Below are 15884 nucleotides of genomic sequence, written 5' to 3'. Positions count from 1 at the left end.
ATGTATTTTTATAAAAGTTTTATAGGTGCACATTTTACATCTAATTTTGTAAGGTATTTAATTTTTGTATACAGTGTGAAGTTAAGATCAAGGGTTTTTTTTTCTACGGATGTCCAATTTCTCCAGCACCATTAGTTGAAAACACCATCTTTTTCCATTGAATTACTTTTGTGCTTTCTCAAAAATCAGTTGAGCGTATTTGTGTGGGATTATTTTTTGGTTTTCCATTCTGTTCCATTGATCTATGGTTCTGTCTCTCTAATGATACCACACAGTCTAGATCACTGTAGCTATATTAAAAGTGTTGAAATTGAATAGGGTAATTCTTTCTGTTCTATTCTCTCTCAGGATGTTTTGACTATTTTCTTTTTATAATTTTTATTTTAGGTTTAGGGGTACATGTGAAGGTTTGTTACATAGGTAAACACATGTCACAGGGGTTTGTTGTACATATTATTACATCACCCAGGTATTAAGCCCAGTACCCAATAGTTATCTTTTCTGCTCCTCTCCCTCCTCCCATCCTCCACCCTCAAGTAGACACCAGTGTCTGTTGTTTCCTTCTTTGTGTTCATAAGTTCTTATCATTTAGCTCCCACTTATAAGTGAAAATATGCATTATTTGGTTTTCTGATCCTGTGCTAGTTTTCTCAGGACGATAGCTACCAGCTCCATCGTTGTTCCCGCAAAAGACATGATCTTTTCTTTTTTATGGCTGCATAATATTCTGTGGTGTATAAGTACCACATTTTCTTTATTCAGTCTGTCACTGATGGGCATTTAGGCTGAGTCCATGTCTTTGCTATCGTGAATAGTGCTGCAACGAAGATTTGCATGTATGTGTCTTTATGATAGAATGCTTTATATTCCTCTGGGTATATATCCAGTAATGGGATTGCTGGGTCGAATGGCAGTTCTGCTTTTAGTTATTTGAGAAATAGCCATACTGCTTTCCACAACGGTTGAACTAATTTACACTCCCACCAACAGTGTATGTGTTCCCTTTTCTCTACAACCTTGCCAGCATCTATTATTTTTTGACTTTTTAATAATATGTCTTGGCTATTTTCATTCCATTGTTTTATATATAAATTTTAGAATAATCTTGTCTCTCTATATTTTTCTGATGTTTTTGTTTATAACCAATTCATATCTTTATATTTAAAGTACATTTCTTTTAAGCAGTACATAAACTTGGGTCTTGCTCTTTTATCTAGTTTGACAATCTCTGCCTTTTCACTGGGGTCTTTTTTTTTTTTTTTTTTTTTGAGACGGAGACTCACTCTGTAGCCCGGGCTGGAGTGCAGTGGCCGGATCTCAGCTCACTGCAAGCTCCGCCTCCCGGGTTTACGCCATTCTCCTGCCTCAGCCTCCCGAGTAGCTGGGACTACAGGCACCCGCCACCTCGCCCAGCTAGTTTTTTGTATTTTTAGTAGAGACAGGGTTTCACCGTGTTAGCCAGGATGGTCTCGATCTCCTGACCTCGTGATCCACCCGTCTCGGCCTCCCAAAGTGCTGGGATTACAGGCTTGAGCCACTGCGCCCGGCTTCACTGGGGTCTTGAGGTAATTTTCACTTAATGTGGTTTTTTAAAAATATGCTTAGATGTAAATCTATCATCTTGCTATTTGTCTTCTATTTGTGCCACCTTTTTTGATCACTCCTTCCTTTTTCTGCCTTATTTTAGATTATTTGAATACTTTTATGATTTGATTTTATCTTATTAAAAAAAAAACTCTTTGTTTTGCTATTTTAATGGTTGTTCTAGGGTACATAGTATATATGTTTAACTTATCATCTATCTTCAAGTGATGTTACACCACCTCACTTATGGTATACTTCCATTTCTCTCTTCTTGGCCTATATGTTCTTGTCATGCATCTTACTTTTACAGGTTATAAACTGTAGAATACAATGTTATTACTTTTGTTTAAGCAATAAACTATCTTTTAAAGAGACTGCAATAATAAGAAAAAATCTTATCTATTACTCATATAGTACCATTTCTGGTATTCTTTATTCATTTGTATAGATTCATATTTCCATCTGGTGTAAGTTTCCTTCTGCTCAGAGGACTTCCTTGTAATGTAGACCTTTGAGTGATTAGTTATTTCAGCTTTTAAATGTCTGGAAGATTATTTTGCTTTCATTTTTTAAAAACGTATTTTTATTATGGTAAAAAACACATAACATAAAATTGACTAATCTGCAACCAATCTCCAGAACTTTTTCATCTAGTAAAACTGAAACTCTATACTCATTAAACAACTCCACATTTTCCCCTTCTCCTAGCCCCTGGAAACCTACCTTCCTCCCTCCCTCCCTCCCTCCCTCCCTCCCTCCCTCCCTCCCTCCCTCCGTCCTTCCTTCCTCCTTCCTTCCTTCCTTCCTTCCTTCCTTCCTTCCTTCCTTCCTTCCTTCCTTCCTTCACAGAGTCTCGCTCTGTTGCCCAGGCTGGAGTGCAGTGGTATAATCTTGGCTCATTGCAACATGGGCCTCCTGGGTTCAAGTGATTCTCCTGCCTCAGCCTCCTGAGTAGCTGGGACTATATGTGTGCACCACCACACCCAGCTAATTTTTGTATTTTTAGTAGAGACGGGGTTTTACCATGTTGGCCAGGCTGGTCTCAAACTCCCGACTTCAAGTGATCCACCCACCTTGGCCTCCCAAAGTGCTGGGATTATAGGTGTGAGCCACCACGTCCAGCCCATTCTCTTTCTTTCTCCACAGATTTGAACTCTAGGTACCTCATGTAAGTGGAACCATACAGTATTGCTTTTTGTGACAGGCTTACGTCACTTAGCATAATGTCCTCAAGGCTCATCCATGTTATAGCATGTATCAGAAGTCCTTGCTTTTTAAGGCTAAGTAATATTCCATTGTTTGAGTATACCACATTTTTTTTATTCACTCATTTGTTGATGGAACTTGGGTTGCTTCCACCCTTTGGCTGCTATAAACACGGGTGTGCAAATATCTTGCTTTTAATTCTTTTAGATATATAAGCAAAAGTGAAAATGCTGCATCATATGGTACTAACATTTTTAATTGTCTGAGGAGCTGCCATATTGTTTTCCATAGTGGCTACACTATTTCACATTTGTACCAACTACTTTCATTTTAAACAATATTTGTGCTGGATACAGAATTTTAGGCTGACAGGTTTTTATTTTCTTTCATTATTTTAAAGATGCTGCTCCACTGAGTTCTTGCTTGCATTGCTTCCGACAAGAAATCTGACGTTCTCTTTAATTTACTCCTCTGTATATAGGGTGCCATTTTTATCTGGTTGCTTTTAGGACATTCTCTTTATCATTGGTTTTGAGCATTTTGATTATGTGCGTTGGTGTCGTTTTGTATTTCTTGTGTTTGGGGTTTGTTAATACTTTTCTATCTGTGCATTTAGAGTTTTCATTAAGTTTTGAAAGTTTTATTTCTTCAAATATTTATTATCTCCATCCTCATTTGGGAATCCCAGTTACCCATATATTAAGCTACCTAAAATTGTCCCTCGCCTCACTGAACTCTTTTAATTTTTTTAAGGTTTGTTTTCCCTGTGTATTTCATTTTCAATAGCTTCTTTGCTATAACTTCAAGTTCATCAGTCTTTTCTTCTACAATGTCTAATATGATGTTAATACTATCCAATGTACTTCTCATCCTAAACATAGTTTTCATCTTTAGAAGTTTGATTTGGGTCTTTATATATCTTCCATGCCTCTACTTAACTTTTTGAATGCATGAAATAGAATCATAAGAGATGTCCTCTGCTAATGCTAACTTCTACGTCAGTTCTGGGTCAGTATCAATTGATTGCTTGTTCTCCTCATTATAGGTTGTGTTTTCATGCCTCTTCATATGCTCAGTAATTTTTTTGCTGGATGCCAGACATTGTAAACTTTATCCTGTTGGGTGCTGTACAGTTTTATATTCCTATAAATATTCTTGAACTCTGCTCTGGGAAGCAATTAAGTTCCTTGGGATCAATTTGATCTTTTCACACCATACTTTTATAGTTTTTAAGGTAGTTCTGGAGCAGGACTTTAGTGTAGGACTAATTATTCCCCTCTTCTGAGACAAGATACTTCTGAGTTTTCTACCCAATGCCCCATGAATTAGAGGTTTTCCAGACTAGGTGATAAGAACAGGCCTTATTTGCAACCCCATGTGAGTGCTAGGCACTGTTCCCTCTAATATTTTTAGACGGTTATTCTCCTAGCTTCAGGTAATTTTGCTTCATGTATGTCCTGATCAGAACTGTGCTAAACATTGGAAGAGGACCCTCATCTCACTGAAGCTCTTTTAAGTCTTTTATTCAGTGTGTTTAATTTTGAATAGCTTCTTTGCTCTGACTTCAAGTTTATCAATCTTTTCTTCTACAATGCCTAATCTATGCTATGTGGTCCTCTTCAGTACTTTGTCTTATAAATTCCGGCTGCCTTAGTCTCCTCAGATTCAGCTACATCTCAAATCAGGACGCTTGCCAGGCTCTGCTTCAGATCCCCTTCTTGTGCTATATCCTGGAAACTCAAAGCAGTAAGCTGCACAATTGTAATACTCTCTTTCTTTCTTTCTTTCTTTCTTTCTTCCTTCCTTCCTTCCTTTCTTTTTTTTTTTAGATAGAGTCTTGCTCTGTCACCAGGCTGGAGTGCAGTGGCGCGATCTCAGCTCACTGCAACCTCTGCCTCCTGGGTTCAAGCGATTCCCCTGCCTCAGCTTCCTGAGTAGCTGGGATTACAGGCGCCCGCCACCACGTCCGGCTAATTTTTTGTATTTTAGTAGAGACGGGGTTTCACCATGTTAGCCAGGATGTTCTCGATCTCCTGACTTTGTGATCTCCCCGCCTCAGCCTCCCAAACTGCTGGGATTACAGGCGTAAGCCACTGTGCCCGGCCAATGCTCACTTTATTTCTTATCTCCCAGGGACCATTCTCCTTCATTACCTGTTGTTCAGTGCCATAAAAGTCATTGCTTTTTCTTTTCGTCTATTTTATCTTGTCCTTTGTGGAGAGGGATTTATTGTTCAAGAAGGGACATAAAACAGTCCCTGTTACTACATATTAATTGCAAGTGGAAGCAAACACAACTTTTTTTTAATGGTACGTCCCATTTGATTTATATACACAGGGACATAAATGTATAATACACAAAGATTAGAAGGAAATATACCAAAATTATAAATGATTGCTCTTTGCTTTAAAAAAAATTATTTTTAAGTTTGCAGGAAACCTGAGTTGTCTTGTAAAGGCTTTTTTTCCCCATTTTATTATTACACCACAACTTTTTAAAGGGAATAAAACTCTTTCTCAGCCCTCATGTTTAAAAAATTACATTCCTATATGTTAATATCAGCAATGACATTTCCCTACACTGTAAGCCCTCAATGGAGAGGAATCATGTCTTATTATTTTTAATAAACTCTTGCACAATGCTCATTAACACTCTACATTGTGAATATGTAATAAATATACGGTATCTAAACAGACAGATTATTAAAGTATTTGATGCTCTTTTATTTTTATAGTGAATGCACTACTTTTTGTTGCAGTGGAGAAATAATGTAAAGAATGAAAAGGAGATTATTCTCAAACCTCAAAACTACTGGTAGCTTTTCTCCACAGAATGTTGTGTAACCAGTTCATTAATTCTGCTGTCAGTTGTCTTCCTGTTTGGTGAGCTGAAAATAAAAAAAAAAAAAGCTCTGAAAACAAGAATCTAGGTCTATTACATTAAGTAAAGAGTGCTAACTATACTCAGAACCTATAATCTTTAAGTAATAGCTACATAAAAAAAAATTCAGACAGGTTTTCACCATCAGTTTTAGGATTACTACCATAATTGATAATATAATGCAATCAGAGTTTGCTAGAATCACAGTCATTCTCCCATCAATCTGTGATAGTTTTCCCGCCTACTCTCTTTTTAACTTATTTTCCACATTCCAAATTAGATTATCATCTGGTGCCTTAATAAGGTTATTGTGAATGAGCAGACAGCAATGCCAGAAATCATTAGTAAGAAGTGCTTATATTATTATGTACTAAATAGATCAGATCAAGTTCACAAGAAAGGCCAATTATGCCTTAAAGCCTTTGTAAAATACTTTAAGACCATGCTTACACATAAACTTTATTACTTTAAATCTTAACTTGCGTTGATTGTTTCTGATCTAGACATTTACAGAGTTCAAATACATTAGCACATTAAGGTAAAGTCTAAACTATAATAGAATTCTGTACTTCCTCTTCTGCCCTTTGGCATAAACTATCAATTTCCACAAAAGTCTTGACTAGAACATTAAGAATCTCTGACCCTCTAGCCCAGTCAGCAAATGTAGTTTGTTCCATGACTTACTTAAAAACACTCACATGAGAGTAAACAGCTACTAAATGTGTCTACTTGAAATATTATAATACTTTGAGAGTGTAAGTGTAAATTAGATGTCACAATAAAACTTAGTCCAAGTGGAATTTTAGGAAAATGAGTTATTCTCTACAATCAAGTTTTCTGGTTAACTGGCAGTTTACTTTCTTTAAATAAAAATCACTTCTGAATTTAAAAAGTCTAAATATTTTCATGAAAGTTCTTAAATTTTCTAAAAAGTAAACAAACTTCCTAGTTTTCTTAAGCACAATTTAACTTTTTCTTGACCATTTGAGGTCAACATTAACAACTATTTTATTGTATTGTACTATTAATATATCACAGCAATGCCTTTGGGAGTTGTTATACAGTACAGATTGCTGTATTAAAAAATTTGTATCTGTTTTATAAAATTGATAAAGTTTTTTTCCTCCCTATGGTCAGGCTAGCTGTATACTTCCCTTTAAACCTTTTCTCTATTTGCAAAGTGCTACCATTAAAATGCTAAGAGTAGGAAAACTGGATAACCAAGTTTATCAAAACTGGGTCTAAAAATAATTGGTAAACGCTTTGGAGGGAGGGTGTTATCAGTAAAATATGGTTCTTAGAGATCATCTAGTCAGATGACTTCCTTTAAAAAAGTAATGACTTTGTTTTTATAGAAACATGATTCGTGCTTATAAAAATTCAAACAATATGGTAGAGTATTTAGAAGAAAGCAACACATCACCTAAAATGCCACCATTCAGAATAAACCCCAGAGTTAACATTTAGTGACTATCAATCCAATTATATCTCTACATGCACTTAGTTGGAAAGACAAGGTGGTGAAGATAATTTTCTAAGAAAGGGATCATACTATCTATGTTCTTCAGGGTACAGAAGTTCTGCAGGGAGGCAGAGGATTAGGGGAATGCTGAGCTGATTTGGCTCTACATCTCTGCTTTAACCAGAAAAACTCTAATCTATTCCATTCAGGGTGGGGTTCATACAAGACTGCATCACAAAAGGATGCTGCTGCTGAAAAGAAATTAGAAACCAGGAGTTTAGTTCACAATCATCATTTTATAGTTGAAAATAATCAAGGTCCAGAGAAATTGACTTGTTCAAAGGTACACAGCTAAATTGAGATCAAACTAGAGATATGAAATTAGGCTTGTAACATTACAATATCCCACCATATGTGAGCTTTAAGCTCAGAAGTTTGTTTGTTTTCAATGTTCTCTTATTTTTGCTTAGTTTCTCATTCCACTTGCCCAATTTGTGGGATGTGGACAGGTGAGGTGTTACTGTTAAAAGACCATTAGGGAGGAAGGAAAAAAGAAAGTGGAAGAAATCCGTTGACTTGAGGATTTTGCTACTACTCTGACCTCTAAGAATTATACACAAATTAATACCTTTCTAAAACACTTGCGAAAATCCTACTGACCTAAAATGATTTCTTCAATCTTCTCCTTGGCAAGCAGTTCTTCCTTCCTTTGTAAAAGCATGTCAATATAGAGTAGCAGAACTTTTCCAGTATTTTCTGATGACTTAAAACGTTCATGAATAATCGTCAGGAAATGAAACCCAACAGATTCTCTGTACAAAGAGACACAATTTTAAGCAATGTGAACAGAAAAACTGGTTATTGATCAATGGGACTAAAATGTATTTCAGTGTGAACAAAATAAGCCAGATAAAAGCATATCTGAACTCAGGTAATGTTATTAAATGTCTAAATAAGCTTAATTTGTCAATATTACATGATTTAATTTAATTTCAGTTTATTAAGCCATAAACATTTTCTATTAACACCTATAGTCAGATAATCATTTCTCTCCTAATATCTAATTTATGTTTTTCCCAGAACTGATTGTAAGCTTTAAAAATTGGTTACTGAGATCCAGTGAAGTTACATGAAATGACATGAGAAATTTACTAGTTCCTCTGCCAAAACGTCTTTCTAAAAACTTGTTTGTGTTTGATTACACAAATAATACAAATATCTTCTATTTAAAAATGTAAACAGTTCATGGGTTGGAAGACTAAATATTGTTAACATGTTGATATTCCCAAAGTGATCTACAGATTTACAAATATTCATCCCTATTAATCCCAGGCCAAGTGTGGTGGCTCAGGCCTGTAATCCCAGCACTTTGGGAGGCTGAGGTGGGCAGATTGCTTGAGGCTACGAGTTTGAAACTAGCTTGGGCAAGATGGCAAATCCCTGTCTCTACAAAAAATTGGCAGCCGTGATGGCGCATGCTTGTAGTCTCAGCTACTAGTAAGGCTGAAGTGGGAGGATTGCCTGACCCTGGGAGGTCAAGGCTGCAGTGAGCTGTGATCGGGCTACTGCACTCCAGCCTGGGCAACAGACTGAGACCCTGTCTCAAAAAAAACCCCAAAATCCCAATGATGTATTTTGCAGAAATGGAAAAAATCCATCCTAAAAGTAATATGGACTTCGCTCAAGGGACCCCAAAAGCCCTAAACAAACTTGAAGACAAAGAGCAAAATTAGAGGATTTGTATTTTCTGATTTCAAAACTTGAAGTCATAGTAATGAAAACATGTGGAACTGGCAATAAAGATAGACATATAGACCAATTGAATGGAATAGACAACCCAGAAATAAATCTTGTCATATATCATCAAATTATTTGTGACAAAGGTGCCAGGACCATTTAATGGTGATATGTCAGTCCTTTCAGCAAATGGTGCTAGGAAAACGGGATTTCCACATGCAAATGAATGAAATTGGATTCTTACCTTACATCATATACAAAAATTAATTCAAAATGGATCAAAGACCCAAAAGTAAGAGCTAAAAAACTGTTTCCATGGGACCAAGTGATCCTATATATAGAAGACTCTAAAGACTGCACCAATAACTCTAAGAACTAACAAATTACTTCAGTAAAGTTGCAGGTTACAAAATCAACATACAAAAACCAGTAGCGTTTCTTTGTGCCAACAATATAATATCCAAAAAGGAAATTAAGAAAACAATCCTATTTACAATAGCATCAAAAATACATAAAATAGCTGGGCACAGTGGCTCACGCCTGTAATTCAAGCACTTTGAGAGGCTGAAGAGGGTGGATCACTTGAGGTCAGGAGTTCGAGACCAGACTGGCCAACATGGTGAAACCCTGTCTCTACTAAAAATGCAAAAATTAGCTGGGCATGGTGGTGTGTGCCTGTAATCTCAGCTACTCAGGAGGCTGAGGCAGGAGAAACACTTGAACCCAGGAGGTAGAGGTTGCAGTGAGCTGAGATCTCCAGCCTGGGTGACAGAGTGAGTAAGACTCCATCTCAAATATATATATATATATGAATAAAAGTAACCAAGTAGGTGAAACATCTGTACACTGAAAACTATAAAACATTGATGAATTGAAGAAAACAAAAATAAATGGAAAGATATCCTGTATTCATTGATTGAAAGAATTAGTATTATTAAAATATCCATGCTACTCAAAGTGATCTACAAATGCAAGGAAATCCCTATCTTAAGTCCAATGGCATTTTTCACAGAAACAGAAAAACTAATATTAAAATTTGTAGGGAACCACGAAAGACTCTGTGCCAAAGCAACCTTAAAAACAAAAACAAAATTGGAGGCATCACGCTTTCTGATTTCAAATTATACTATGAAGTTATAGTAATCAAAGCAGTATGGTACTGGCATAAAAACAGACATATGGACCAATGGAACAGAATCGAGAGCCCGGAAAAACAAAACAACAACAACAAAAAAACAAGTCTCTTTTGTGCTTGGGCTGGGCGCAGTGACTCACTCCTGTAATTCCAGCACTTCAGAAGGCCAAGGTTGGTGGATCACTTGAGGCCAGGACTTTGAGACCAGCCTGGCCAACGTGGCAAAATCCCGTCTCTACTAAAAATACAAAAATTAGCTGGGTGTGCTAGCACATGCCTGTAATTCCAGCTATGTGGAGAGGGCTGAGGCACAAGAATCTCTTGAACCCAGGAGGCACAGGTTGCAGTAAGCCAAGATCATGCCACAGAACTCTAGCTTGGGTAACGGAGTGAGACTCTGTCTCAAAAAAATAATGTGTTTGGACAACTGGACATCCACCTGCAAAAGAATAAATTGAACACATCCTACGGAACACACACAAATCAACGGAAAATGCATTAAAAACTTAAATGTAAGACTTGAAACTGTAGAACTCCTAGAAGAAAAAAACAGGGAAAGAAGCTCTTTGAAATTGACCTTGGCAAGGATTTTTTGTATAGAACACCAAAAGCAAAGGCAAAATTTTTTTAAAGCAAAAACAAACAAATGGGACTGTCAAACTAAAAAGCTTCTGCACTGCAAAGAAAACTTCAATATAATGAAAAGTCAAACTAATTTACATTCAAATCAACAGTGAGAGTGTTCCTATTTCTCTATAGCCTCGCCAGCATCTGTTGTTTTTTGACTTTTTAATAATTGCCATTCTGACTGGTGTGAGATGGTATCTAATTGTGGTTTTGATTTGCATTTCTCTAATGATCAGTAATGTTGAGCTTTTTTCCACATGTTTGTTGGCCGCATAAATGTCTTCTTTTGAGAAGTGTCTGCTCATATTCATTGCCCACTTTTTGACGAGGTTGTTTGTTTTTGTCTTGTAAATTTGTTTAAGTTCTTAGTAAATTCTGGATATTAGACCTTTGTCAGACGGGTAGATTGCAAAATTTTTTCCCACTCTGTAGATTGCCTGCTCACTCTGATGATAGTTTCTTTTGCTGTGCAGAAGCTCTTTAGTTTAATCATATCACCATTTGTCAATTTTAGCTTTTGTTGAACCATTGTGGTAGACAGTATGGTGATTCTTCAAGGATCTAAAATCAGAAATACCATTTGACCCAGCAATTCCATTACTGGGTATATGCCCAAAGGAATATAAATCATTCTATTATAAAGATATATGCACACATATGTGTATTGCAGCACTATTCACAATAGCAAAGACATGGAACCAACCCAAATGCCCATCAATGATAGACTGGATAAAGAAAATGTGGTACATATACATCATGGAATACTATGCAGCCATAAAAAGGAATGAGATCATGTCTTTCACAGGGACATGGATGAAGCTGGAAGCCACCATCTCAGCAAACTAACACAGGAACAGAAAACCAAACACCACATGTTCTCACTCATTAGTGGGAGTTGAACAATGAGAACATACGGAGACAGGGGAAAAAACAACACACTCTGGAGCCTGTCAGGAGGTGGGGGTGAGGGGAGGGAGAGCACCAGGACAAATAGCTAATGCATGTGGGGCTTAAAACCTAGGTGACGGGTGGATAGGTGCAGCAAACCACTATGGCACACATATACCTATGTAACAAACCTGCACGTTCTGCACATGTATCCAGAACTTAAAGTAAAAAAAAAAAAAAAATACAGAATGCCCCAGTAAAATTAGAATTGCAGACAAACAAAAACTATTTTTTTTAGTATTAGTGTGTCAGCGCAATAGTTGGGATGTACTCATTCTAAAATACTAGACATTGTTTATCTGAAATTTCAAATTAACCAAGTCTTGTATTTTATCTGGCAACTCTATTCATGAAACATCAGTTGCAAGAGTTCTCACCTTAATAAAAAGAGACCCATAGTTTAAAAAAAAAAAAAAAAAAAAAAAAAGAAGTACCTTATTTACACATAGGTAGACATCCATTTACAAGGGTTGTGATTTAGATCGGTTTACTTTGAATCAGTAAGTATTTCCTTGGCTCTCTGCTACACAAGTTTCAAATATATACCAAAGTGTAGAAAATAATGTAATGAACCTACACATCATTATTATCAGGCTGTAACAACATCAAAGCCAATCTTATTTAATCCATCCTTCCACCTCATTCCCACACACACACAGACACACACACACACACATACACACACACACACTCATGCTTTTGAAGTAAATTCCAGACATCCTATTAATCCACTTCCAAGTATTTTAATTATCTATCTCTTAAAGATAGAAACTCTTTTTTTGTAAAAATCATAAACATAATACTATCATTACAGTTTAAAACTTAACAAGATATCCTCAATATTCTTAAGTATTTAATTACTGTTCATATTTATGTAACTGTCTCATATATTATTGATTTTAAGCGTTTGACTCAGGATCTGAATAAGATTCATACATTTCAATTGATTAAAATAACTAAATCTCTTTAATCTAAAAAAAAAAAGCCAACAAATAACCTTGATTTTGGACTTCTGGCCTCCAGAATTGTGAGAGAATAAATTTCTGTTGTTTTAAGTCATCCCACTTGTAGTAATTTGTTACAATACTCAGAAAACTAGTATATACAATGACCAAAATCTTAAAAACAACTCAACAGATGAGCTTACACCAGAATGGAGAGGACAAAGGAAAGAATAAGTGAATTTGAAACAAAGTAGAGCTAGGTGCAGTGGTTGGTGCCTGTAATCCCAGCTACTTGGCAGGCTGAAGTGGGAGGGTTGCTTGAGTCCATGTGTTTGAGGCTGCAGTGAGCTATGATTATGCCACTGCACTCCAGTCTGGGCAACAGAGTGAGACCCTGTTTCAAAGAAAAGAAAGAAAGAAAGGAAGGAAAAGAAAGAAAAGGAAGGAAGGAAGGAAGGGAGGGAGGCAGGGAGGGAGGGAGGGAGGGAGGAAGGAAGGAAGGTCAGGAAAAATTAAAAAGTAGAAATTACCTAATCTGAACAACAGAGAGAAAACAGACTGAAAAGAAAAAGAAAAAAAAAAACTGTATGGAGCCTCAGCGACCTGTAGGACAACAAAAAATGTATATTATGTCATCAGAATCCTGGAAGAGGAGAAGAAAGGTGAGGCAGAACAAATAAATATTCAAAGAAATAACGTCTCAAATATTTGGGAAAAAAACATAAACCTAGAGATTCAAAGAGTGGTGCAAACTCCAAACATGATAAATCCAAAGAAATTCCATCCTAAGACATATCATAGTCAAACTTTTGATAAACAAAGACAAAGAAAAAAATATTGAATGCACAGAAAGAGAAATGATATCTTACCTACAGGAGCCATTTCCCTGCTAGGAATTTACCCACTTGATTTGAAAACTTAGATCTACTCAAAAATCTTCATGTGAATGTTTACAGTAACTTTATTGATAATCACCAAACACGGGAAGCAACCAAGATGTCCTCCAATAGGTAAACAGATAAACAAAGAGATGAGCTATCAGTCACAGAAAAGACATAGAGGAACCTGCAACTCATATTGCTGAGTGGAAGAAGCCAATCTAAAAAGACTACATACTGAATGATTCCAGTTATGTGACATTGCAGAAATGGCACAAAAGCAAAAAGAAGGGCAGTAAGAAAAATAGAGAGTGAAAAGATGTGTTTGCCAGCATATCAGGAAGATGAAGAGGCAAGGCACAGAGGATTTTTAGGGTGGTGAAAATACCATGTGTGATACTATAATAGCAGATACATGTCATTATGTATGTCAAAATCTACAGGACTTTACCACACAACAAGTCAATTTCAATGCATACAAATTATATATAACTTGATATTATATATAATAATATATAATTTGATATTATATGTAATTTGATATTATATATATGTATAATTTGGGAGATTGGGGGAATCCTCAGATATAATACAGACTGTGACAAGAGACTCTAACAAATGTATGAAACAACTTCCCTAAAGGAAATGGGAGGACTAAATACTGACCTAAGTAACTCTGGAAATAAATAGAGTCTGTGAGAATAAAGGCAAAAGGAATTGCACATAAGCACTGTACTCTAGTTGACAAAGTTGTTTCCCATGAGGGTACAGGTGAACAATTCTGATACTGCTATACATGCATACTAAAATTGAACAATTAAAAATTAAGTAAATGAATGATGGATGGTAAGAGCCAGGTTTCCCACTGTTGGATTGGGAACAGATAAGCAAGGGTAATTTGCAAGCAAGGCTAGAATGATCTAAGTGGTAATGAATTAGAATAGGAAACATCAGTAAGAACTTATGTTTAACTTAATATAGATACAGATGTTTACATACCAAAATATTTATATATATGTCTATATACTCAGATTAGTATACACACATATATTTTCTTTGCTCTGTCAACTAATAAGGCCTAGAAGAAATGACACCCCAGTAGCAACAAGCACAACTAACATTCAGATCTTGGTTACTAATATACTTTGCAAGTGAGAGGAACTAGATCTCCTAGGAGAAATGGTTGATTCCAGGAGTGTAGCAAGAAATGCACAAGATGAACCTAGAACATTTTGTATTGTCAGAAAGAAAGGAATTGCTTTAAAAAAATAAAACCACCCACATTGATTGGGGTATATCAAAAGGGTGCAGGAGTCAACTAAAAGAGCTCCCAATGGCCAAAGCTAACACAATCTGAACAACAAAAATGTAGTATTGGGTTATAACCTAAAGAATAAAATACATATTCCCAAGTCCGTATTGATATAAGAATGATTGAACAAATTAATGAATTAGGGAGAAGAGATAAATCTCCCATGTAGAAGAATTCGAAATAATTTATCTAGATAACTATGCCTTTAAGCAAGGGAGCATAACTCCACAACTGCAAAGAGTATAGTATGTAAAGAGGAAAAATTTATAACTTCAATGTGTAGAGACTTGATGAATACTCAGCCAACTAATCAAGGTTAATATCAACAGACATAAATCATATTGACAATATACACCCTTGATAACGATGTAATGAAAATGGTACTTTACCTGAGTGATTTTCCTCCCCAAACCCATAACCCCAATCTAATCACGAGAAAAACATCAGAAAAATTCTAATAAATAGGTATCCTACAAAATACCTGATGGGTAGTCTCAAGACTGTCAAAATCATCAAAAAGAAAAATATATCTAAGAAACTACTATGACCAAGTGAGGTCCAAGGAGATATGACAACTAAATGTAATGTGATATCATAGGTAAGATTCTGGAATAGAAGAAGGATATTAGGTAACAACAAAGGAAGTTGGAATTAACAACTGACTATAGGTTAATAACCCATAGGTTAATAATAATGATGTATCAATATTGGTCCACTACTTATGACAAAGGTACTACAGTAATATAAGATGGCAATACTAGGGGAAACTGTGTACACTGTATATGGAAACTCCTTGTACTATCTTCTCAATTTTTCTGTAAACCTAAAAGTAAACTAAAATATAAAGCAGAGGTTAGGTACAATGGTTCACGCCTGTAATTTCAGTGCCTTGGGAGGCCAAGACGGGAGGATCAATTGAGGCCAGGAGTTCGAGATAAGCCTGGGCAACATAGTAAGATACCCCGTCTCTACAAAAAAATTAAAAAGGAAAAGAAAATTAGCTGAGTGTGGTGGTGTGTGCCTATAGTCCTGGCTACTGAGGAGGCTGAGGCAGGATGATCACTGGAGCCCAGGAGTCTGAGGTTACAGTGAGCTATAATTGCACTCCAGCCTGGGTGCTAAGAGTGAGGCCCTGTCTCTAATAAATAAACATTTTTTAAAAGGTTTTAAA

The 15884-nt window shown here is 36.1% G+C and overlaps 1 protein-coding gene across 2 annotated transcripts in view; it reads right to left on the bottom strand.

Annotated features, from left to right (window-relative positions):
* TEX11 (testis expressed 11) overlaps positions 1–15884 on the bottom strand; it is a 348904-nt gene that overhangs the window by 143286 nt on the left and 189734 nt on the right. For both annotated transcript variants that reach the window (XM_007992000.3, XM_037988900.2), the window contains 2 exons: positions 7793–7944; positions 5592–5677 (listed from right to left, as the gene is read on the bottom strand). In XM_007992000.3, coding sequence (XP_007990191.1) covers positions 5592–5677; positions 7793–7944 — 238 coding nt within the window. The remainder of the gene's footprint in view (positions 1–5591; positions 5678–7792; positions 7945–15884) is intronic.

This window comes from Chlorocebus sabaeus, chromosome X (assembly GCF_047675955.1).
Source record: "Chlorocebus sabaeus isolate Y175 chromosome X, mChlSab1.0.hap1, whole genome shotgun sequence".
Taxonomy (NCBI): domain Eukaryota; kingdom Metazoa; phylum Chordata; class Mammalia; order Primates; family Cercopithecidae; genus Chlorocebus; species Chlorocebus sabaeus.
The sequence above is the reverse complement of the archived record's forward strand: the minus strand, read 5'-3'. Positions and strand labels throughout refer to the sequence as shown.